Source organism: Callorhinchus milii, unplaced genomic scaffold (genome assembly GCF_018977255.1).
Source record: "Callorhinchus milii isolate IMCB2004 unplaced genomic scaffold, IMCB_Cmil_1.0 Scaffold4, whole genome shotgun sequence".
Lineage (NCBI taxonomy): Eukaryota > Metazoa > Chordata > Chondrichthyes > Chimaeriformes > Callorhinchidae > Callorhinchus > Callorhinchus milii.
In genome coordinates, this window is record NW_024704745.1 from 61331317 (window position 1) to 61355007 (window position 23691).

At 43.2% G+C, this 23691-nt stretch overlaps 1 protein-coding gene across 1 annotated transcript in view; it reads left to right on the top strand.

The window, feature by feature from the left end:
• Nucleotides 1-230: 230 nt before the first annotated feature.
• The window catches only part of LOC103172467 (interleukin-18 receptor accessory protein), a 35765-nt gene continuing 12304 nt past the window's right edge, over nucleotides 231-23691 (top strand). Inside the window, exons 1-8 of the mRNA XM_007885225.2 lie at nucleotides 231-305; nucleotides 4744-4883; nucleotides 5948-6046; nucleotides 13390-13645; nucleotides 17797-17968; nucleotides 20261-20435; nucleotides 21028-21096; nucleotides 21941-22067. Of these exons, the coding sequence (XP_007883416.2) occupies nucleotides 5956-6046; nucleotides 13390-13645; nucleotides 17797-17968; nucleotides 20261-20435; nucleotides 21028-21096; nucleotides 21941-22067 (890 nt within the window). The 5' untranslated portion in view covers nucleotides 231-305; nucleotides 4744-4883; nucleotides 5948-5955. The remainder of the gene's footprint in view (nucleotides 306-4743; nucleotides 4884-5947; nucleotides 6047-13389; nucleotides 13646-17796; nucleotides 17969-20260; nucleotides 20436-21027; nucleotides 21097-21940; nucleotides 22068-23691) is intronic.

The following is a 23691-nucleotide window of genomic DNA, read 5'->3' on the forward strand; positions in this document are numbered from 1 at the left end:
GGGCAAAACGCAACAGCCGATTGCGCACAGCAGTGTCCCACAAACGGTTGTGGATTGAAGTGATCAATTTATTATTGTTTTTTTTCATGAGATTATAAGCAGGCGTGTGAAGAAAGGAAACTTGCCCAAGGTTTCGCCCTCCCGGGAATCGAGGCAAGTGCTCAACCATTGAGCTACAGGATTCCATGGATAGACAGTTCAAGGACATTGAGACTTTCCGATTCCTTACTCTATCTTAGAACTCAAGGAGTCAATTCCATTGATACAAGTCAGGTGGCAACAGCCTGCACAGAAGCCCGCAGAAGGTCAGTGTTACTTGTGAAATTCATTTTTAGCCATTTTTGGAGAGCGCAGGGTTCATTATATTAATTACAATAATAATCCTTCAATTTGATATAGCCCTTTATTACATCATCAAAACATCTCAAAACACTTCATAGGATTTTACTGTAAACTGTAATGACTGTATCAATAGGTGAATTTCCTCTAATAAGACATTTTGCACTCCATTATGGTGTAATGTCACCTCTTCCAGAATTATATATACACAATATTTCATATTTGTAGTATTGAAGAATTGATCATGACAAACTATTTTTTGTTTTCCTTTCATTTCCGTGTGATTATTTTTTTACTCGGTTTCACCAGTGAAGGAGAACATTTAAGTTTTACAACAACTGGCACATATACATTGAAAATGCTTTTCAAGTTCAACATCTCAGAGCGCATCTGATAAGAGAGACTTGTGAATGCGGTAAAGGTAGTGAATAAATTCAGAGTCACTAATGTCTCAAACCCTATCTGTTCTCAGAAACAGAATGGAAAGAAACAAACCACATTTACTGTGGGTGTGGGGGTGGAAATTTACGGATTAAAATACATGTTTGTGTAAAGGAAATTGACATGGATGAGTTACTTGAAGAGTCAGCGCTTCAAACAAAGGGGAAAAGAAATGTCTTCATGTACTGAAGATTTGCAGATAATGAGCTCAGCTATATTTCCAGATGATCCATTCTCTGGTGAGAAGCACTTTGGGACATCCTCTTAACTTGAAAGGCACTATATAAATGTAAGTTGTATTGTATATCCTGTAGACCAAAGGCAAGTTTATTTTAAAACATTATATATAGTAGATGTCAGTTGCATAGAATAACAAAGAGACCAGCATTGCCTTTCTGTTTAAATTTTTTTTAAAAACATCTTTGTAAGTTAAAATTGATGTTATGGTGATAGTGAACACATTATGTCAATTTAAGGATTATTTTTTAAAGTGAGATTATCTTCTTGAGCAAGTGTTTATTAACTTTTTTTAACAATATCAAAAATGATTTACATTTATGTTGAAATATATTGTTGCATTAATTCCATGTGTTACAAAACTGATCCACGCTTTTCCAATGCTCATTGCTTCCCAAACAGAAAAAATGGTTGCTAGATATGTTTCATAAAAGCAATACCATTTTATGTGAAAGGCTTCCGTATATATATGATTTCAGAGCTATTAACTAAGCAGAGAGCTTCATTTTGCTTTAATGTAAATGATATTTATGGGGATATTTTATTTTCAAATTCTATTGTCATTTAGCCACTACCTTAGTGACAATAATAATAATAATTCTTGCATTTAATATAGCGCTTTTCACATCTTCTAGACGTCATTAAAGTGTTTCACAGAATAGACTGTAAAGTGAATTGACTGTATATTTGTGGGCGAAAAAATATGGAAACACCATCCCCTCCTTTACACCACCTCCTCTGCTACAAACAACATAACATGAAATAACATGGACAAGAAATTTGGGGGGGGATAATGTGCAGGGCCAATAGAAAATTACAGAAATATTTGCCAAAAATTGTTGAAATATTTGCCAAAAATTACGGGGCTATTTCAGATTCGCCAAATTTTGCGGAAATTTGTAGGGATGATTGGTGCTATTGAGAGGTATGTTTTCTTGCCAACCTACATTTTTTCACTTTATTGCTTGTGTTTGTGGTGGGTAGTGGGGGAATGTTTGTAGTTGAGGGGGTGGGGTGTTTGTAGTGGAGTGGGGTGGGTGTTTGTAGCGGGTGGGGGTGGGGTTTGTAGTGGAGGGGGTGGTGTTTGTAGCGGGGGGTGGGTGTTTGTAGCGGAGGGAGGGGTGTTTGTAGTGGGGAGGTGTTTGTAGCGGAGGGAGAGTGGTTGCAGTGGGTGGGGGTGGGTGTTTGTAGCGGAGGACGGTGTGTTTGTAGCGGGAGGGTGTTTGTAGCGGAGGGTGGGCTGTTTGTAGTGGGGGGGTGTTTGTAGCGGGGGCTGTTTGTAGCAGGGGGGTGTTTGTAGCAGAGGGGTGGGGGTTTTGTAGTGGATTATGCAGAAAAATTGTGGCCCCACTTTTATATTGGACCAGGTCATGTGTCTGACACATGTGGAAACACATTACTATGCTTAAGAGTATCCAAACAAGTCCATTCATGCCACCTACATATGGAAATTCCCGTGTTTGGAATTTGTACTCTCTCCCCAGACAAAAGCACCCTGTTTACCTAATTCCAGAGAGTATTAATAAAGGGATAATTTTGGGGGAAAAGATTGCTCAAAAAATGTGTGCCCTTTAAATATAGTGTAATGCTATTAGGCTTGGAGTACTGCTTGGTCTGTGACTGTTGTACAATTATATAGATTGGAAATTCTGAAGTTTAATTCCTGAACTTTGCCAAGTTGGCTCGTTTTAACTCAGATAATAGTGGGGGGAGAGTTCCAATTGGTCCAAGTGCATTGGCTCACTTCCTCCTTGCTGTCTGCAATTACTTCCAACCTTGACCTGGGGGAGCAGGGATTCTTTCCAATCAGTTCTTGTTAATCTTGCAAACCCAAGTCCTAATTGGTGGAGCTGCTTGTCCTAACTCTCAATGGAAAGTGATGAAGATTTAGTTGGTTAAACTCCAGTAGTACACCGACATACTTACTCTCTGGGACCTCCAAACCTTGGCTCTTGCCAAACTGTGCTTAATATTCCCTGGAATTATGTAAACTGAATGCATCTTTCCAAGGAGAGAGTGCACATTCCATTCCAATAAATATCTTGGGAATTTCCATATATAGGTGGGATGCAGAGAATTCTGTTTGATTTGGTTAATCTTAACCATGCTGATGAGTTTCCATATGTTTCAGGCGGCCAGCCGACACCCCCACCAAAAAAAAACTTAATCTGTGATTGAGCACTCTTTCTGAAAAAAGCCAATCAATCCTTTTTGAATTTTGCAATATTTAAGAAAAAGTTCAAATATGTAGTTTTTTAAAGAAAAAAAAGTGGCTGGAATGAAGCAGCAGGAGACAGGTGGGATTTAACCCAAACTTAAAGTTTTTTGCAATAATGAAGGTAAAAGCAGCTGGGTAATTCAGGGTCTCAGAGCAGATCTTAATCTGGCATTCCATTCTATATAAACAATGTCATCTTGCCTTAGTTAATCACACTTTCACCTCTGGATCAGTCAGTGATGGTTATAATAATGATCCTTGCATTTGATATAGCACCTTATCACATCATTGAAATGTCTAAAGTACTTCACAGAATATTCTGTAAAATAAATTGACTGTATTTTGTGGGATAAATGCAGCAGCCAATTGGGCACAGCAGTGACCTACCAACAACCATGGATTGAATGACCAATCCAAGGCTGNTTTTTTTGAGGCATTATTACCCCCAGAAAGCAATCTGCCAATCGACTAACAACTAGGTTCCTACTTACTGTTAGATAAACAGTGGTGTGTGGAGTAAGGAAATTTGCCTAAATTTTCCTCCTACCCGGGAATCGAACCCAGGTCCTCTCGCAAGGCGAGTGCTCTAACCAATACGCTACAGAAGAAGACCCACCCTGGGAGATGAACTCATAGTCAAGCCTAACTCTCCAGTGTAGTACTGGGGGAGCATTGCATTTGACCTTTGGATGAGATGTTAAACTACGGTTCCCTCTGCCTGATCTTCAAATGGATTGTAATGATCCTAGGCACTATTCACAAGGAGAAGGGACCGGGACCTGCCCACAATCCTCCAGATGAAATTATCATTTACTTTTGTGGGACTTGTTTGCACAAATTGAATGCCATGTTTGCTGACAGATAAAGTCATTACACTTGATAAGATTCTTAATAATGTTTTGATATGCTTCAATGTTATAAGGTGCTATAGAAATGTCTTTCTGTAAACATGAGTTTGTTGTAACCCATGTAATTTCAGACTGGAAATTTTATATTGGAAAAGTTAATATTGTGTCAATGTCAATTTATGTAGGATCCTTGAATGCATTTTATTTTAAATGCAATTTGCACTTATGTAGCATCCTTCATGTAAGATACTGTCCCAGAGTGCTGTAGAACACATATTAAGCAACAATGTTGGTAATATTGATATTGGCTTCATTCTTTCTGATATTACTTTGAAAGTAGAATGAAATTATATTTATATTTATTTCACTTTGCAAAATTGATATGTCACTGAATTAAAAATTGAATATATTGTTTGTTAAATCATCTTTGGTAAGCTACAGTACATCATTAATACTGAAAAACAGTATTATCTGCTTATCTAAATTTACTGACCTTTGGAAATATGACTCTCCAAAGGTCAGTAAATGTCGCAACAGATTATAACGCTTAAATTCCCCGGTCTGAACAGTCAATATTTTTGTTACATTATCTCGGCAAAATCTATTTCATTTTGTATCTTCATTTTTACATTAAATGCAGTTTGTCTGTATTGTCTCAAGGACTGTTGAAAACACACTCGAAGGATACACATTAATTCTCAAAGCCAACTTGAATAAAGTTATTGAAGATGACCTTGGGATCAATTTTCCCCAAAATTCACAGGGGAATTCAGTCGGCATTCTGAGACTCCAGGAAAAGGGTAAGAAACAAGTATATTTTGCAATTTCACTGCACGAGTTTCCCAAGGCTTGGTTCTTGCCAATCTGTGCCTAATTACTCTGCGGAATTAAATAAAGAGGATGCATCCCTCCAGGGGATGTGTGCATTCCATTTCAGTACCCAAGGATTTCCATGTAATTGGGAAGCTTGGAACTCTCAGTTTGATTTGGATACTGTTAAACATAGCGATGGGTTTCCACATGTGTCAAAACACCCGCTGACAAAAAAAAATTCTTCCTTAAGACAGATAAAAAAATCTTTCCTCTAGGCTCACATTGAAAGAATAACCAGTAGTGAACCATTCACGAGGGTTTAAACCTTATTTAAATAAGTGGGGATGGGGAGGGAAAGTGGAGAAAAAAACACAACAGGTTCACTTTATGTGTGGGAAGCTGCCAAACAGACTCCAGTCACCTTAAGAACTCCTCCAAGAATAAAATTGAATTACATAGAATGATATGTCACAGAAACAGGCCATTTGGCCCAAATAGTTTGTTCTAGTGTTTATTCTTCACACAAGCCGCCAATCCACCTATTTCTCTCTTCTATTCTTTCTACCCACCCACCAACTCTTGCATCCAATCCCAATTCTCTACTCTTTCCCCATACTCTTTAATACCTCTATTATTATTTCTACTGGTCACCTTCAGATTGAGGGGACAGTGAAACGGAAAACCAATTACTCGCATACCATATCTCTGATCTGAGAGAATCATCTCAGCATCAATTTAAGATAGTAAGTGAGGAAATGGGGAGATTAGGAGAATTTTTTTCATGTACGAAATAGAATGTTACGATATAGAATGCCCTGCCCTTGAGGCAGAATCCATACTGGCCTTCAATACCTTTAAAAGAGTTAGTTACAGGCAGATGCGGTCAGGGCAGGTAAATGGGACCCAAATGGATTGCTGTTGAGGCACAATGCAGTTTCAACCATAACTTTTGTACAATTCAAAAGGAAAGAGGAAGAAAATAGACCCTTAAATCATGATTGCCTTTCACAACTGAATGTACATATTGCTTTCTGTTCCTCTTTTGACACAGCACGCAGGATGATTGGGAATTTGTGGATGATTTTGTTGGCCTTCACCATATCAGAAACGACAGGTAGAAACCTCAGCGCACAGCCTCTGGATCACACAGGTCAGATATCGTTACATGTTTTATACTTGCTTCAAAAGTTTTCCCATGGAAGTAAGCATTGTGTTTAATCAGTTCTTAAACCTGATGAAACTGCATTTATCAACCTCTACAAATTGGTCACTAGTTGAATTGGAGAAGCTGTGTGTGTGTGTTTATCTGTAGAGTGACACTAATATAATGTGATATGTTGAGTCCATAAATTATAATAGGTTATAAAAGGTCCACAAAAACAACTACCAGTCCCGTTCCCAGGTTGTCTGGTTGCCACAGAAGTGACGGAATTGGCGAGAGAGCAGGGGACGCTGACCGGTCAATCACGGGCAATCTCATGAGCATTTCTAGCACTAGAAATGCTGGCCAGAGAGGTCATTGCTAGCCAACTGCCTGTGTTCAGTGGGCATATACAGATAGCTAGCATTATAATTGCACTCACTATAGCGAGACGCTTCATAACAAAGTCACCGTCTGCCTGCCTCCAATTTGCTACACATCATGAAGGGCTCGATATAAATAAAAGTTGTTGTTGCTTGCCTGTCTAATGTATAAATAGTTTATTCTGGATGCATCATGGGCAGACTCTCTGAAACTCCGCTCAGATGCCGAATTCAGCTCCGATATCTGTGAAGTTGAAATTTGAATGGATTTCTACTGGGTCAATTCCAGATTTTATGTTTACAAATATATGGAAATCTCACAATTTGCACCTACCTTAAGTACTTACTATGAATGTTCATAAGTCAAGCCCCAGAATCAGTCTTGAATTTCATTGCTAAAGGATTGCCCTATTTACACTCTCCCATCAATGCAAGAATATTATCCCACTCAATGTCACTTCTGGGTGACAGCCCTGATTTGTGATCTTCTGGCCCTCTCTGCAATGTGACCTACCATTATACATTAGAATACATTAGAATATACAGCACAGAAACAGGCCATTCGGCCCAACTGGTCTGTGCTGGTATTTATGCTCCACATGAGCCTCCTTCTGCCCTTCCTCAACTAAGCCTTCAAGCAGAACCTTCTACTCCTTTCTCCCTCATGTACCTATCTAGCTTTCCCTTAAATACATCTATGCTATTTGTCTCAACAACTCCTTGTGGTAGTGTGTTCCACATTCCCACTACTCTCTGTGTGAAGAAATTTCTTCTAACTTCCCTATTTGATCTATTTGTGACTATTTTATATTACATAAGAACATAAGAATTAGGAGCAGGAGTAGGCCTTTCGGCCCCTCGAGTCTGCCCCACCATTCGATAAGATCATGGCTGATCTTCTGAGCTAACTCTAATTACCTGCCCTATCCCCATATCCTCTAATCCCTCTATTTTTAAAAAATCTATCAGTCTCAGCCTTGAAGATGTTCAAGGACTGAGCATCTACAGCCTTCTGGGGTAGTGAATTCCATAAATTCACTACCCTCTGAGTGAAGAAATGTTTCCTCAACTCTGTTCTAAAAGGCTGACCCTTAATTTTAAGACTGTGACCCCTGGTTATAGATTCTCCTACCAGGGGAAACAGACCCTCAGTGTTTACTTTATCCAGCCCTTTAAGAATCTTTTATGTTTCAATAAGATCTCCCTTAATTCTTCTGTACTCTAGAGAATATAACCCTAGTTTATTCAGCCTATCCTCATAGGTCAGTCCACACAATGGTCCCTGGTTTTGGTCTCCCCCACAAGTGGAAACATCTTCCCTATATCTTCCCTTTATCATATCAGTTACCCATCATCTTTTTTTTCCCACTTTCTTTCATGCTAATTTTTTTGGATTCAACAACTCAGATTTTTGGGACTCTAGCATTAATGCCGTATTATTGGCTAACAGCACATTTGACAGGTTAGGTTTCTACTTTCTCTTCTCTTTTTATCTTGTTTTATTGTTGCCTTCAGCAAGTTCTACACTCCTGTTCAGTAATCTGTCCAGACTCATCCTTTCAGTCATCACATTAATGATGAACCAGCCAAACACAGACACCTCTCCATCCACAATCTCCTACGCTGTTCCAATGAGCCACAGTACAAGCTCAAGGAACAGAACCTCGCTTATCTATTAGGGACCTTACAGCCCTCTGTCCTAAATATTAATTTCAACAATTTCAGACCATAACAGCTCAGCTTTCCCCTCCCCCTCTTCTGTGACCATTATCACATCATCTTGGTCCCAGACACACCTCTTCCCTCTCTGGTCTGCCTGTTTTGTTGCAATCCTTCCCCCCACCCACCTTTTGTTCTGCAGTATTAGCACTTCTATTCCCCTGCTTTGTTGCAATCCCCCCCTTCGTTTTGCATCATTAGCACCTCTTTAACCCATCATCCCTGTTCTCTTCCCCATTTTCTCCTTTGTCTTCCTTGCCCTACCTCCCCACTCTCTGTAAGCCCTTAAAATTCTTTCCCTCCCTACATGCCCCAGTTCAGATGAAGGGTCGTGGACCTGAAATGTTGATTCACTTTTGTTTCTCCATAGATGCTGCCTGACCTGCTGAGTGTTCCAAGCGACTTTTGTTTTCCTTACAGATATTCTCCTGCACTCTCCTCCCCACACTCCCCCAACTAATATATTATTATTATATACAATATTATTATTATTATAAACACACACATACCGCTAACATTCTGCGTGAATGAGGAGAATCAGTTTGATCACGGTTTCTAAATGTGCGTTATATTATAAGAAGGGGTTAATTAGGGGCTTCCTTTGCAATGTTACGGGTTTCAGTTTTGTATTTCAAATGAAACTATTGTGCACAGAATGAAAGCATCTCAGACAGTAAAGACCTATTCAATCTATGGCTCAGCTCACTGTACTTCCCAACAGTGGTTTACCACGTGGTGTGTCACCATTCTGTTTTGATCTAAAGATAGTTTACTAATGTACCTGCCACAATATGTCTTGACATTTATCTCCATTTTGCAGTTACATTATCTGTCATTTCCTGGCAGAAAGGGTGCATCACCTTTCTTTCCCTTTCAGAGGGAAAACTGGAGTAAACACTTATACTTCTCCCTCCCACTCAGTGAGAGTATGAGCTGATTTAAGTACGAGTACAATCATGGATTTGTGTCATGTCTGACTAATCTAGTTTACTTATTTGAGGAGATCACTAACATGGTGGTAAAGGAATGTATATGGATATCATCTATATGGACTTTCAAAGGCATTTGATAAGGTTTCTACGAGAGATTTTTAGCAAAATGAAAATACATAGAATTGGAGGTAACCTCATGAAAGGGGATGAGACAACAACAACAAATTACATTTGTATAGTGCCTTTCACGTTGGGAGGACATCACAAGCTGCTGGACAGTCAAGGATATACACCTGAGCTGGGGAATGGGATCAGGAGGGTGGAGCAGAAGGGTGAATCAAGTTCCTCTCAAAGAGAGAAGAGGCAAGGCAGAGAGATTGAGGGAGAGTGTTCCAGTTTCACGGCATAGTGGCTGAAAGTACGATCTTCGATTGATGGGGCGGAGGGTGCGAGGGACGAGCAGGAGGCCGGTGCTAGTCGAGCGGAGGCCCCTGGTGGTGGATTGGGAAGTGAGGAGGTCGGAGAGGTAGGGAGATGCCAGAGAGTGAAGAGATTTGAACACGTGTGAGGATCTTGAAGTTGATCCATTCAGTGATGGGGAACCAGTGGAGTCTGGCCAGAACTGGTGAGATGTGTGTACGGAGTTTGTTCCGGGTCAGTATGCGGGTGGCAGAGTTCTGAATGAGCTGGATCTTTTGAACAGTGGAGCTGGGGAGACCAGCGAGGAGTGAGTTTGAGTAATCCAGGTGCGAGGTGACAAACCCATGCACGAGAGTTTCGGCTGCATTTGGGGTAAGGTACGGTCAGAAGTGGGCAATGTGGCAGAGGTGAAAGAAGGCGGTCCTGGTCAGGGACCAGATGAGGGGGAAGAAGGAAGCTGCGGGTTGAACCGCACGCCTAGATTGCGCATTGATTTGGTGTGTCTGAGGGAGAGCTGAGGGAGTTTGAGGAATTCAGATTTGCAGGAGTAAAGGCGTTGACGGGAGCCAAGGAGTATGGCTTCCCTCTTGTCCACATTCAGCTGCAGGAAGTTTGCACTCATCCAGAACACACTCATTCAGTCCCTGCCAGACAAGCTGATAGAAAATCGGCGGACCTGGAATTGGTACTGGAGAAGGCAAACTAGATTTGTGTGTCATCCGCATACATGTGGAAGTTTACCCCATGTCTGCGGATGACATTGCACAGAGGGAGCATATAGATAACAACAACAACAAAATTACATTTGTATGGCGCCTTTCACGCCGGGAGGACATCCTAAGGCCCTGATAAGGAATAGAAGATGGCCAAAGTTGGAGCCCTGGGGTACCTCGCAGGTCACTGGGCGGGGGTAGGAGGTACCATTCGCCAAGCTGAAATGGAGGCAGTTGGTTAAGTGGGACTCAAACCATGCAAATGCGGTCCCACTAAGGTAGATGAGGGAGGAGAGGAGACTGTGTCAAATGCGGCAGAGAAATCCAGGAGGACAAGGAGGTAGAGAAAGCCCTGGTCACAGATACAGAGATCGACATTTGTGACTTTGATAATCACCGTCTCTTTGCTATGTGAAAGGCGAAAACCAGACTGCAGGGGCTCGAGGAGGGAGAGGTGTGACCGAAGTTGACCTGCAACAACGCTTTCCAGGACTTTGTCAAGGAAGTGTAGGTTGGAGATGGGACGGTAGTGTGAGAAATTAGAGACCTGCAAATGTTACTCACTAAATATATATGCCTACATATCATTATTGTATTGCATTGTACCGCTCCCTCCATTCAGCCGGCTCCAGCCTGCTCCACGTCCCCCGACCCAGCCACCCCACCATTGGCGGGAGAGTCTTCAGCCACTCTGCTCCCAACTTCTGGAATTCCATCCCCCAGTCACTCCGCCTCGCCCCCTCCTTAGCCATCTTCATGTCCCGCCTCAAAACTCTCCTCTTCGACCATGCCATCAGTCACCCTCTTTCCCCTCCCTTCTCCCTTCCTCACTCCCAGCTCGGGTCTGAAATTGCCTCCGCCACTGCCTCACCCCTCAGGCTGCCAAAACCCTCACCCACGCATTCGTCACCTCAAGGCTCGATTACGGGAACTCCCTCCTTATCGGCCTTCCCAACTCTTCCCTTCACAAGCTGCAGATCATCTAGAACTCTGCAGCTCGTGTACTCTCACGCACCAGGCTCTGTGACCCCATCACTGCAACCCTCGCCCGACTCCACTGGCTCCCCATCCGCCAGAGGATCGAGTCCAAGATCCTCGTCCTCATCTTTAAGGCCATCCATGGCCTTGTCCCTTCCTACCCCTCTGACCTGCTGACTCCCTACTATCCTTCCCGCTCCCTCCGCTCATCGGGCTCTGGGCTTCTCCATGTCTCCCGCCCTACCATTGGTGGCTGGGCTTTCAGCCTCTCTGCCTCCACACTCTGGAACTCCATTCCACGGTCCCTTTGCCTCGCTTCCTCCCTTGCTTCATTCAAGGCCGGTCTCCAGACCCTTCGCTTCGACTGTGCCTTTGGTCTCCTTCCCACTTCTCTGCCTTCCTCAACCCTACACCACCCCTCCCCCATGCTCGGGCCCCAACACTTGACTGTTCAGCGCTTTGGGACATGAAAGGCGCTCTATAAATGTAATTTTGTTGTTGTTATTGAAATGCTGTACACTGTCCAGCACCTTGGGATGTCCTCCCGATGTTATACAAATGTAATCTTGTTGTTATTGCTTATTTAGTATGCTGCTTGTGTTGCATTGGATTTTGTCTGTTGTACATAGTTACTTCTACATTGGTAACAGGAAAATGGATCAAAATGGTTTTGGAAAAAAAACAGCGTGAATTCTGGATTGTGTGGCCAATCTGTGATGACCTGTACTTCGACTGTACATTGGTGGCCAGCCTTAAATCTGTATTGGACAACACTGTTCTAAAGGTTATTACTTTACAGGAACACAGCACCAGACCACTGGGTGACTGCCAAATTGTAAGATTCTGTTTGCTTTAGGTGACAGATAGTGAGTGGGCTAATGTGAGACTCCACTTCAACTGTAGTTATCTTTGCATGAGATGGTGAAACTCTGCTGTGGATGATGCAGAAAGGATTGCAAGACTCTGTACAAACCCAAAGCAACTATAACTTTTAGGAAGTCCTGTGGTTACAAAAACATTGTGACCACAGGGCTTTGACGTCTTTATGATAGGAGAGGAAGGACAACTGGCTTGCATATCTTGTGTCATTGGTAACATAAAATGCATTAGAGTGCAGATCATTGACTGAAGTGCGCCAGCCTGTGGTTCATTTGGTGGCAGTTTCACCTCTGAGCCAGAAGGATGTGGGTTCAAGCCCCATGACTGAACTTGTAAGACGCAAAGTGCATATTATTATTATTGATACTCCAATGCAGTGCTGGGGGTGTGCTGAATTATTGGTGCCATCCTTCTGATGAGACTTTAAACCAAGGCCCCAATCGACTAACAACCAGGTTCCTACTTACTGATAGGTAATCAGAGGCATGTGGAGTAAGAAAATATGCCTAAGGTTTCACCCCACCTGGGAATCGAATGCAGTTCCTCTCGCTTGCAAGGCGAGTGCTCTAATCACTATGTGCAACCATTGATTTAAGACATCTCGATGATGCGAAATTACATTTTTCATATGTAAGGTTTAGATTATTATTAATAATCTCGCTACAATTGGCAACAGTTGAGGCAAAATCAAAAACAGATATCTTAAAAAAGTGGGACTGAAAGGATTGCTCTTGAGGGAGCCAGCACAGATAAGGCTGAATGGCATTCTTCTGTGCTGTAAATGTGCATGGTTCTCTTTGCTGCTTCCCCCCATTCTCCACCTTCCCAGACTGTCTCTTTGTGTTGGTTCTCAAGGCAAGAAAAACTTCCATAGGCTTGCATACGCACAAAGTCTAGTCACTAGTCATGCATGGAATCAAAATCTGAGGGTTTCCAAATTTAAAAGGTGCAGCTACACTAAAGAGGCAGAGAGTGTCAGCACCTTTGCTCACCATCAGTCCTACATGAATATTAAAAAAATCATGAGAAGTGCAGGCATTCATGGAAAGATGGAACCAAGCCATCGACTGTTTTAAAAAGACGAGATCACAAAATCACAATATCATGAGAGGTTTGCATGAAGAAGGCCCTTTGACACATTTCATCTAATCCTTCCACAGTACCCACCCTTCCATTACAGTGAAACTACCATAGGTAAAGAGGCATGTTGATTTTGTTCTTTAATAGTCATGATGTGCAACACTAGATCCTGCTCTTGAAACAATGCAATGACTCTTTATGTATGAGGATTTATGTGAGCAGGAAATCTCATTGAATCTTCCATACAGCTTGTTTTACAGGAGCACCAAGTAGAAACTACTATGTATTTGCTGGAGATCCTTTCGTGTTGACGTGTGACCTTGGTAGTCATACCTCCACCAATTCCACACACTATGCAGATGAGCTGCTCTGGTACCGGAAAGATGACGAAGGAAGAGTTCAGCAAATTCATGGCTCGAAGGAAGCAATTGAGCAAAGACAAAATGCCTTCTTCTTTTCATCAATAAGCCCTGCAGCCTCTGGAACCTATTTCTGTGTTCTCAGGTATGATAAATAATATCACAGTTTATATACACAAAAAGCTAGACCTGGACATTGACTTATTAATGTTTGTCAGTTAACCACTTTTTCTGAGAACTTTTCTACAATACTCATTCTTCAAAAGTATGGATCCGAGAATAAAAATTAGAAAATTGCTGCTCACTTGATAGCATTGTCACTAATCTCCCCTCATCAACATGGGTTGTTTTAATGTTTTACAATCAGAAATACCCATCTGCACACTTGTGTGTGTATATATAAATAAGAAGCTTTCATGGGATTTCTGGCAGGGCAAAACATTGGGCAAGTTTCCTTAATCCACACGCCTCTGTTTACCCAGCATTAAGAAGGAACCTGGTTGTTATCTGGATCTGTTATCAGGAACCTGGATATCATGGCCTTGACAGAAACGTGGCTCACCCCAGGCGACACCTTCCCCCTCACGGAGGCCACGCCACCCGGCTACACCTCCCACCACATACCTCGCCCCAACCGCCGTGGCGGTGGTGTTGCCCTTATCTCAAGGACACCACTTGCCCTATCCCCCTACTCCTCTGGCTCTTTCCCCTCCTTCGAGCACCTCACCCTCTCCCACCCCTCATTCCTCTCCCTTAAAATCCTCCTCCTCTACCGGCCCCCTAAAACCTCTCCCACCTTCATCTCTGACATTTCAACACTCCTCACATCTCTTTGCCTCTCCTCTGATCGCCTCATCATCCTGGGCGACTTTAACCTACACTTCACCCCCTCCTGCTCCATCTCCACAGACTTCTCTTCCCTGCTCTCCTCACTCAACCTTTCCCTACACATAAACTCCCCCACTCACAGTCACGGCCACCCACTCGATTTGGTGATCACCCGGGGCCTCAGTGTCTCGGATGTCACTATTACCGACAAGGCCATCTCTGACCACTACTTCATCTCCTTCACCACCTCCACCCCCCTCCCCACCTCCACCAGACCCACCACCATCTTCTACCGCCCTTGGAAGAAGTTACCCCCACAATCTCTAACCGATGCCTTGGAGTCCTCTGAACTCCTCTCCCTCTGGCCTTCAACCCTCACCGACCCCTCTTCTCCTCTCTCCCTCCTCCACAATATCCTCTCCTCCACACTCAATACTCTTGCCCCCATCACTTCCCGCACTGTCTCCTACTCCCGCTCCTCCCCCTGGTACACCACCCACCTCCGCTCACTGAAATGCCAGGTGCGGGCTGCTGAGCGCACCTTTGTCAAATCCGGCTTAACGGTCCACCGACAAATCTGGCTGGACCTCCTCAAAATTTACCGCTCCACTCTAGCCTCGGCCAAGTCGTCCTTCTACTCCAGGATAATCCTGGAGGCGAAGAACAACCCCAGGCTACTGTTTTCCACCACATCCCGACTCCTCCGTCCCCCCGCCACCCCGCGCAGGTCATCTCCTCCAACCTTCACTGCGAGGAGATGCTGGATTTCCTTGAATCCAAGATCAAGGGAATCCGCTCCGCGGTCACTTCCCCTCCAACTTCCACCCACCACCCACCCCTTCCCTCCCACACTCCGACTCCTACCCATCCTCCCCTACACACCTTCGTACCCGTTTCCCCACCCTCTGTCACTGAACTCATCCTATCCCTAAAACCAACCACCTGCTCCCTTGACCCCATCCCCACTCCACTCCTTATCTCCCAGCTCCATTTTCTTGCCCCACACATCACTGACATCATAAACCTGTCCCTCTCCTCTGGCTCTGTCCCCATTCCATTAAAAACTGCCATCATCACGCCCACCCTGAAAAAACCCTCCCTTGATGCGTCGCAGCTATCAAGCTACCGGCCCATCTCCAACCTCCCCTTTCTCTCCAAGGTCTTGGAAAGAGTTGTCGCCTCCCAACTGCGCTCTTTCCTCTCCACCCATTCTCTTTTGAACCCCTTCAGTCAGGTTTCCGTGCTGCTCATAGCACAGAAACTGCCCTGGTCAAGGTCACCAATGATATCCTGACCATCTGTGACCAGGGCTCCCTCTGTCTCCTCGTCCTCCTCGACCTATCGGCAGCATTCGATACGGTCGACCACGCTATCCTACTCCACCGCTTGTCCTCCCACCTCAACCTTCAAGGCACTGTCCTTGAATGGTTTAGCTCTTACCTTTCCCACCGTCTTCACTTCGTCTCAACGAATGGCTTCTCCTCCACCCCCCGTACTGTCTCATGTGGTGTCCCTCAGGGCTCTGTCCTCGGTCCCCTCCTCTTCACCCTCTATATGCTCCCCCTTGGTGACATCATCCGCAAACATGGGGTTAACTTCCACATGTATGCGGATGACACCCAACTCTACCTTTCCTCCTCTACTCTCAACTCCACGACCACCGATGTCCTGACAGCCTGCCTGTCCGACATCGAGTCCTGGACGAGAGACAACTTTCTTCAGCTCAACGTGCGAAAAACCGAGGCCCTCCTGATTGGCTCACGTCAGCGCCTCCGCACCTCAGGCGCTGACACCATCAGCATCCAAGGCTGCACTCTCCACCTCTCAAAGCCAGTCAGGAACCTCGGCGTTTTGTTCGACCCTGAGCTGTCCTTTCTCCCTCACATCCGCACCACAACTGGCACCGCCTTCCATCACCTCCGGAATATCGCCAGATTACGGCACTACCTCACCCCTCACGCTGCTGAAACCCTGGTTCACGCCTTTGTCACCTCAAGGCTGGACTATGGGAACTCTCTCCTCGCCGGCCTTCCCGGCACCTCCCTCCACAAGCTGCAGGTCATTCAGAACTCTGCAGCTCGTGTACTGTCCCGCACCAGGCTTCGGGACCACATCACTCCCACCCTCGCTCGCCTCCACTGGCTCCCCATCCCCCAGAGGATTGATTTCAAGATCCTCATCCTCACCTACAAGGCCATTCACGGCCTTGCTCCCTCCTACCTCTCCAACCTACTATCCCCCTACCTACCTGCCCATACCCTCCGTTCCTCTGGCTCCGGTCTGCTCCACATCCCCCGCCCCAACCGCCCTACTATCGGTGGTCGGGCCTTCAGCCTCTCAGCCCCGAGGCTCTGGAACTCCATCCCCCAGTGCCTTCGCCTTGCTTCCTCCCTTTCCTCCTTCAAGGCCGGTCTCAAAACCTTTCTCTTTGACCGTGCCTTCAGCTCCCCTCTCGACTCTCTTCCTCCTCCTCGCTCTCTCCCTTCCCTCCCCTCACCCTGACCATTTCCCCCCTCCTCTCTCCCTCCCTTCCCTCCCCTCACCCTGACCATTTCCCCCCTGCTCGGGTCATGACCCAACTGTGCAGCGCCTTGGGACGTCCTCCTGACGTGAAAGGCGCTCTATAAATGGAATCTTGTTGTTGTTGTTGTTGTTGTTAGTCGATTGTTGGATCGCTTTTCTGGGGGTAAGAATTCCAGCAAAGTAAATTGGTCGCTCAATCCACAACTGATTATGGGACACTGCTATGTACAATTGACTGCCGTGTTTCGCCCCCAAAATATAGTCAATTCACTTTACAGTATATTCTGTGAAGCACTTTGAGACGTTTCAAAGACGTGATAAGGCGCTATATCAAATGCAAGGATTATTATTGTTAGTAGTAGTAGTTTTTTCCCCCTCACCTAATGTTAATGCTGTAGTATTTTATAGTGCAATCAGCCCAGAGCCCAATGCTGCTCCCCTTCCCGGCATCTGATCCCGATTCCCTTTCCTGGCACCAGCTCCTGGCCTCAGCTCTAGCTCCTGTTCAGACTGTAGTCCCAGCTATTGCTTTGTCTTCAAAATGTAATAGTCGGCAGGACTTGGAGAGGCAAACCAGTCACTGGGATTTGGGGCTCTTCCCACTTGACTCCTGTTGATCCTGCACACCAAATTAAAGGGTAGTGAACTCCTAGCTTGTGTATGTCTGACTGCAGAGAACCTCATCCCTCTCGCTATCACACTCACGATTTCACTCTGTGTAAAGTTCTTAACCAGCTTTACTTTATAAGATGATTTTCTACACTTAAAAAGAAACTGATTTCAAATAAAGAAAGAATTTAGAAATAAAAATTATACCCTAGCCTAAGGTTAGGGAGTGTAGGAAAATATTAAAATGGACAGTTTGATATATATTACAACTAAAAGATCTAAATCCTAAGCTTTTATCTTGTTATAATACTCTTCAAATTTGTCTTTGTTGAACAGAAATACTCACCTCTGCCTTAAGATGACTATATTAGTTGGACAAAACCAAATATCTTGCCAGGGTCATGAACTTCGGGAGATTTCACTAATACGTGATACTGCAACTAAAATCTCATGCCCAGGCATTGACTGCTTCAACTCTGTAGCAAGGTCTCCCGTGAGGTGGTACAAGGTAAAACCATTTTATATCTGCAATCTGCATCAAATACAGATTTACAGAGATATACAGAATGGAAAGAGCAGACAAAAAGGCAAGAGGCTCGTCATGTCTTATCTTAGAAGAATCCACCCCCACCCACCCATTCCAACTCACACCCAGTATTCAACCACAAGACACACAGTCACTACACTTTACAGTAAAATCCTGTGAAGTGCTTCGAAATGTCCTCCTGACATGAGAAACACTATCCCAAATGTAAGGATTATTATTATTCTAAATATAATTCTCCCTTAATGCTGATCACTCAGGGTCTTCTGAGGAGAGGCGGATTCAGCTGTGATGTGTGAAATGGATGGGCTTTTAGAATTGATTTTTGAAAGTTAGATATTCAGTATAGTATTATCAAATCCAACCAGATAAGTCATTGAGAATTAAGTGTTTTGAGGCACTAAGAAACAGAAAATAAAATTATTCGGTGCTTGTGCTTTTGATTGAATATATAAGAACTTCAAAGCAGCTGCATATTGACTAAAAAATAGTGGCACAACATAGAAATTAATGAGCAGAAATAGGGACAGAACCTCCTCTCCTCTGGCTCTGATTGTATTGACCTCTCTAATTACTCACTCCAGCTCATACAGCCACAATAAGTTTCTATTTTGTTCAACCATCAGCCCTGCTTTAGACTTTCATCCAGTCCTTAACAGTGTCTGCTTTCCTCCATCTCTGCATCATCATCCGCCTCTGCTCCTATTTCACTCCAATGTAACCTAACGCTCGTCCATGCTTTAGTCACCTTTAGACTTGATTTATCCAATACCTTCTTCACTGGCCTTCCCAGGTCAATCCTCTAACCAGTCAACAACAACAACTTGGATTTATATAGCGCCCTCCACGCTGGACGGCGTCTCAGAGAGCTTCACAGTAACGGATCCCGGGACCGAGCCAGGGGGAGGGGGAGGAAGGTGACCAAGGGCGTGGTCGAAAAGAAAGGTCTTCAGCAGAGATCTGAAAATGGGATGGGAGGGAGTGAGACGAAGGGAGTGAAGAAGGGAGTTCAGGAGCCTCGGAGCATAGTGGCTGAAAGCACGGCAGCCGAGGGTGGAGCGGAGGACTCAGGGGACGAAGAGGAGACCAGACCCGGAGGAGCGAAGGCAACGGGTACTGTTTTGAGGAGAGAGGTCAGAGAGGTAGGGGGGTGCAGAGGAGTGCAGCGACTTGAACATAAGGGTGAGGATCTTGAAATCGATCCTCTCCGGGATAGGCAGCCAGTGCAGTCTGGCAAGGACTGGGGTGATCGGAGAGCAGAGTTTTGTGCGGGTAAGAATGCAGGCGGCAGAGTTTTGAATGATTTGGATTTTATGGATGGTAGTCGAGGGGAGGCCAGCAAGGAGGGCATTGGAGTAGTCCAGGTGAGAGGTGACAAAGGCATGGACCAGGGTTTCAGCGGCTTTTGGGGAGAGGTATTGGTGGAGATGGGCAATACGTCGGAGGTGGTGGAAGGCGGTGCTGGTGAGTGACCGGATGTGGGGGAGGAAGGACAATTGGGGGTCAAACCTGACGCCTAGGTTGCGTACCAGTCAACCACTAAGTGAGTTCAAAACTTAAGGTTTGAACCCACAACCTTCTGACTCAGAGGTAGGAGTGCTCTAGTTGCCATATTCATATCAGTAATAGCATCTCACATTTGCCATGATATTTGTGGAGTCCTGTAGCTCAGTGGTTAGAAAACTCGCCTCGCAAGTCAGAGACCTGGGTTCGATTCCTGGTAGGGCGAAACCTTGGGCAAGTTTCCTTACTCCACACGCCTGATAATAATACTTCAAGAAAAAAACCAACAATAAATTGGTCACTTCAATCCACACTGTTTGTGGGACACTGCTGTGTGCAATTGGCTGCTGCATTTCGCCCACAAATATACAGGCAATTCACTTGACAGTATATTCTGTGAAGCGCTTTGAGACAGCTAGAAGACATGAAAAGCGCTATATCAAATGCATGGATTATTATTATTATGAATCACAGATCTTATGTTCATATAATCTATTGTACTATTATTGCATTCAAGACCCAGTTTCAAAACAATACTTCTGTTATTTAAGTTGACCCTTTCGGTTTTTCAGTGTGACCTTATGCCAATATTGAGTGAAAGGTGGTTACTACCTGAACAAGGCTGACATAATTTAATATATTGGTCAATAAAATATTGATAAAAGGAACAATTTTAGACCTTTAACCACAACTGTTTAATCTCTATAAACTACAATATATCCAATTTTCACCATCAGCTCTAATTTCTTTCAGAATGGGTTAACTGTTGAACAATATGATGAAAGAACATCTTTGAAACTTAAAAATGAGCAAATTGAGTTACATACAATATACGAAATGGATTCTGGCAACTACACATGTGCTTTTAATTTCACTGAAAATAATACCTACTGGCTTGTGAGAAGAACATTTACAGTGAGTGTTATAAGTAAGTAGAAAATGTACTAACTTTGAATACACAACTTTGTTACCCCTTCTATCAATAAGTTCTGGAAATTTAAAAAAAAATTGCACATACTATTTTCATCTGTTCTATCCCTTTCTTTCTGTAGTTCTCTATTGAGAAATAAATCCAGATATGGCAAGGCAGCAGAACTAAAGGGTTCAGGCTCACAAAGGGAAATTTTCAGGCCACTGGGAAGTATTTCTGTACACAAAGCATAATTAGCACTGGAATAAGTGGTTGAGACCAAGACACTGGACTTATTAAAGCAACAGCTTAATGCTGTAATGAGAAGATGGTAGGGTAGGTATTCTGGAATGATATGATTAAATGGAAGGAAGGGCTTTCTTCATTCAAACCTCTCTTGCAATTTCTCTTGATACTTACTCATCAGTCACTTCTGTAGACAGCACAGTCCCTAGTCGTGGAACACTTGGCTCTTCAAGAGGTTGACTGTCAGAAATGTGCATGAACCCAGTGATTGCGGACAATTCAATATATTACACCTTATTTCATGTCGTGAATTATGGAAGATGTTAAATAATCTTTCAGCCCTTGAATGCTCTATTTATTTCAGTTAAAGATACAAAGGAAACACCAACTGTTCTTGAACCTTACGGAGTAAAAACAATTGAGTTGGAGCTTGGTAAGTCACAAGTTTATTCTTTTTAGTCAAGATTTAAGTGCCGATTAAGACCCATGTTGCAATACACCACCATCAAGGCTGCAATAGTAGCAGAGAAATTAATGAGTAAGTAGATTTGCAAAACCAATCTTGGGTTTCAAAACCCTGTAGATTGTATGATGAGAGAAATAAGGAGACAGACGATCTCAAGTTTCTGAGAATTTGAGGAGACAATGTGAACTTTGAGATCAATACAGTGAGGTTATTATTCATCACTACCCAATCCACAACCCAGCACCTCCGCTCAACTGGCACCGGCCTCCTGCTCGTCCCTCACACCCTTCGTCCCACCATTGGAGGACACGCTTTCAGCCACTTTATGTTGCTTTCATTCCAGACTCATAAAATGAAGGGAATATTTCGTCAGAATTGACAAAAGGTCATCGACCTGAAACGTTAATTCACTTTCCTCTCTCCAATAGATGCTGCCTGACCTGCTGTGTGTTCCCAGCGACTTCCGTTTTTATTATGGAAATAATATCATGCAGTTTAGTAGTATCTAAGATGGCACAGAAGTTTTTTTAAAAATTAGCTTCAGGCTGAACTTTTGTTTCAGAGTGTGAATAATAAGTTACAGCAGTAGATTTACATTTTCTGACACTATTTAAAGTTAAAGGAGATTGTGATTTTTATTTATAATAATTATAATACTTGCATTTGATATAGGGCCTTATCACATTGTTCATACATCTCAAAGAACGTTACAGAATATACTGTAAAGTGAATTGACTGAATATTTTGTGAGCAAAAATATTTTCTATTACGTTATTTTTAACAGTAACAATAACAACACATTTCATTCCAGGACAATCTCTAGAGCTCGTGTGCAAAGTTTATTTTGGTTACGAAAAGAACTTTTCCCCTGTAATCAAATGGTTAATTAATGGCAAAGTTGCAACAGAAAACACAAGAGTTAAACAAAGTGAAGTTCAGTAAGTATCCTCGAGACTGAAGCCGTTTTTGTTACCATGCATTGTAAAATGACTTGCTGCAAGTTCACAAAAAAACTATTAAGAGCTGTCTCCATTCAGCTTTACACTTGAAAGCGTATTAACTTTACTGTTGAGAGAGCAGCTCCCCCCTCTCAACCACCAAAAATAGAGATGTATTTAGAGAGGGCAGAGAGATAGGGAGTAAGGATGGGGAGGTTCATATGAAATATACCCACAGACATGGACAAGCTGTACACAATGGCCTGTTTGAGTGATGTACAGCTTTGCATAATTCATTCTAATTCTATGTATTAGAGTCCAGACTGGCAGTAGTTCAGGTGCTTCAAATTACATTTCTCTCATAGGGTGCTCGTTCTCTTTTAAATAGTAAAATATTTATTTTAAAACTTCTATTCTCCAACAAAACAACAACGCTTTACATTTATCGAGCAGAAGACAGGGGATGTTTTACTGCAAAATGTACAATTTTAACAAAGTAAGTCTTTTACAAAATACATTTTAAACAAAATACCTTATGGCAAATAAAGGATTTTAACTTAATCTGTGATTGAGCACTCTTTCTGAAAAAAGCTAACCAATCCTTTTTGAATCTTGCAATAATTTAAGAAAAAGTTCAAATATGTAGTTTTTAAAGAAAAAAAGTGGCTGGAATGAAGCGGCAGGAGACAGGTGGGATTTAACCCAAACTTAAGTCTTTTGCAATAATGAAGGTAAAAGCAGCTGGGTAATTCAGGGACTCAGAGCAGATCTTAATCTGGCATTCCATTCTATATAAACAATGTCATCTTGCCTTAGTTAATCACACGTTCGCCTCTGGATCAGACAGTGATGGTTATAATAATGATCCTTGCATTTGATATAGCACTTTATCACATCGTTGAAATGTCTAAAGTACTTCACAGAATATTCTGTAAAACAAATTGACTGTATATTTTGTGGGACAAATGCAGCAGCCAATTGGGCACAGCAGTGACCTACCAACAACTATGGATTGAATGACCAATCCAAGGCTGTTTTTTTTGAGGCATTATTACCCCCAGAAAGCAATCTGACAATCGACTAACAACTAGGTTCCTACTTACTGTTAGATAAACAGTGGTGTGTGGAGTAAGGAAATTTGCCTAAATTTTCCTCCTGCCCGGGAATCGAACCCAGGTCCTCTCGCAAGGCAAGTGCTCTAACCAAAACTCTACAGAAGAAGACCCACCCTGGGAGATGAACTCATAGTCAAGCCTAACTCTCCAGTGTAGTACTGGGGGAGCATTGCATTTGACCTTTGGATGAAATGTTAAACTACGGTTCCCTCTGCCTGATCTTCAGATGGATTGTAATGATCCTAAGGTACTATTCACAAGGAGAAGGGACCGGGACCTGCCCACAATCCTCCAGATGAAATTATCATTTACTTTTGTGGGACTTGTTTGCACAAATTGAATGCCATGTTTGCCGACAGATAAAGTCATTACACTTGATAAGATTCTTAATAATGTTTTGATATGCTTCAATGTTATAAGGTGCTATAGAAATGTCTTTCTGTAAACATGAGTTTCTTGTAACCCATGTAATTTCAGACTGGAAATTTTATATTGGAAAAGTTAATATT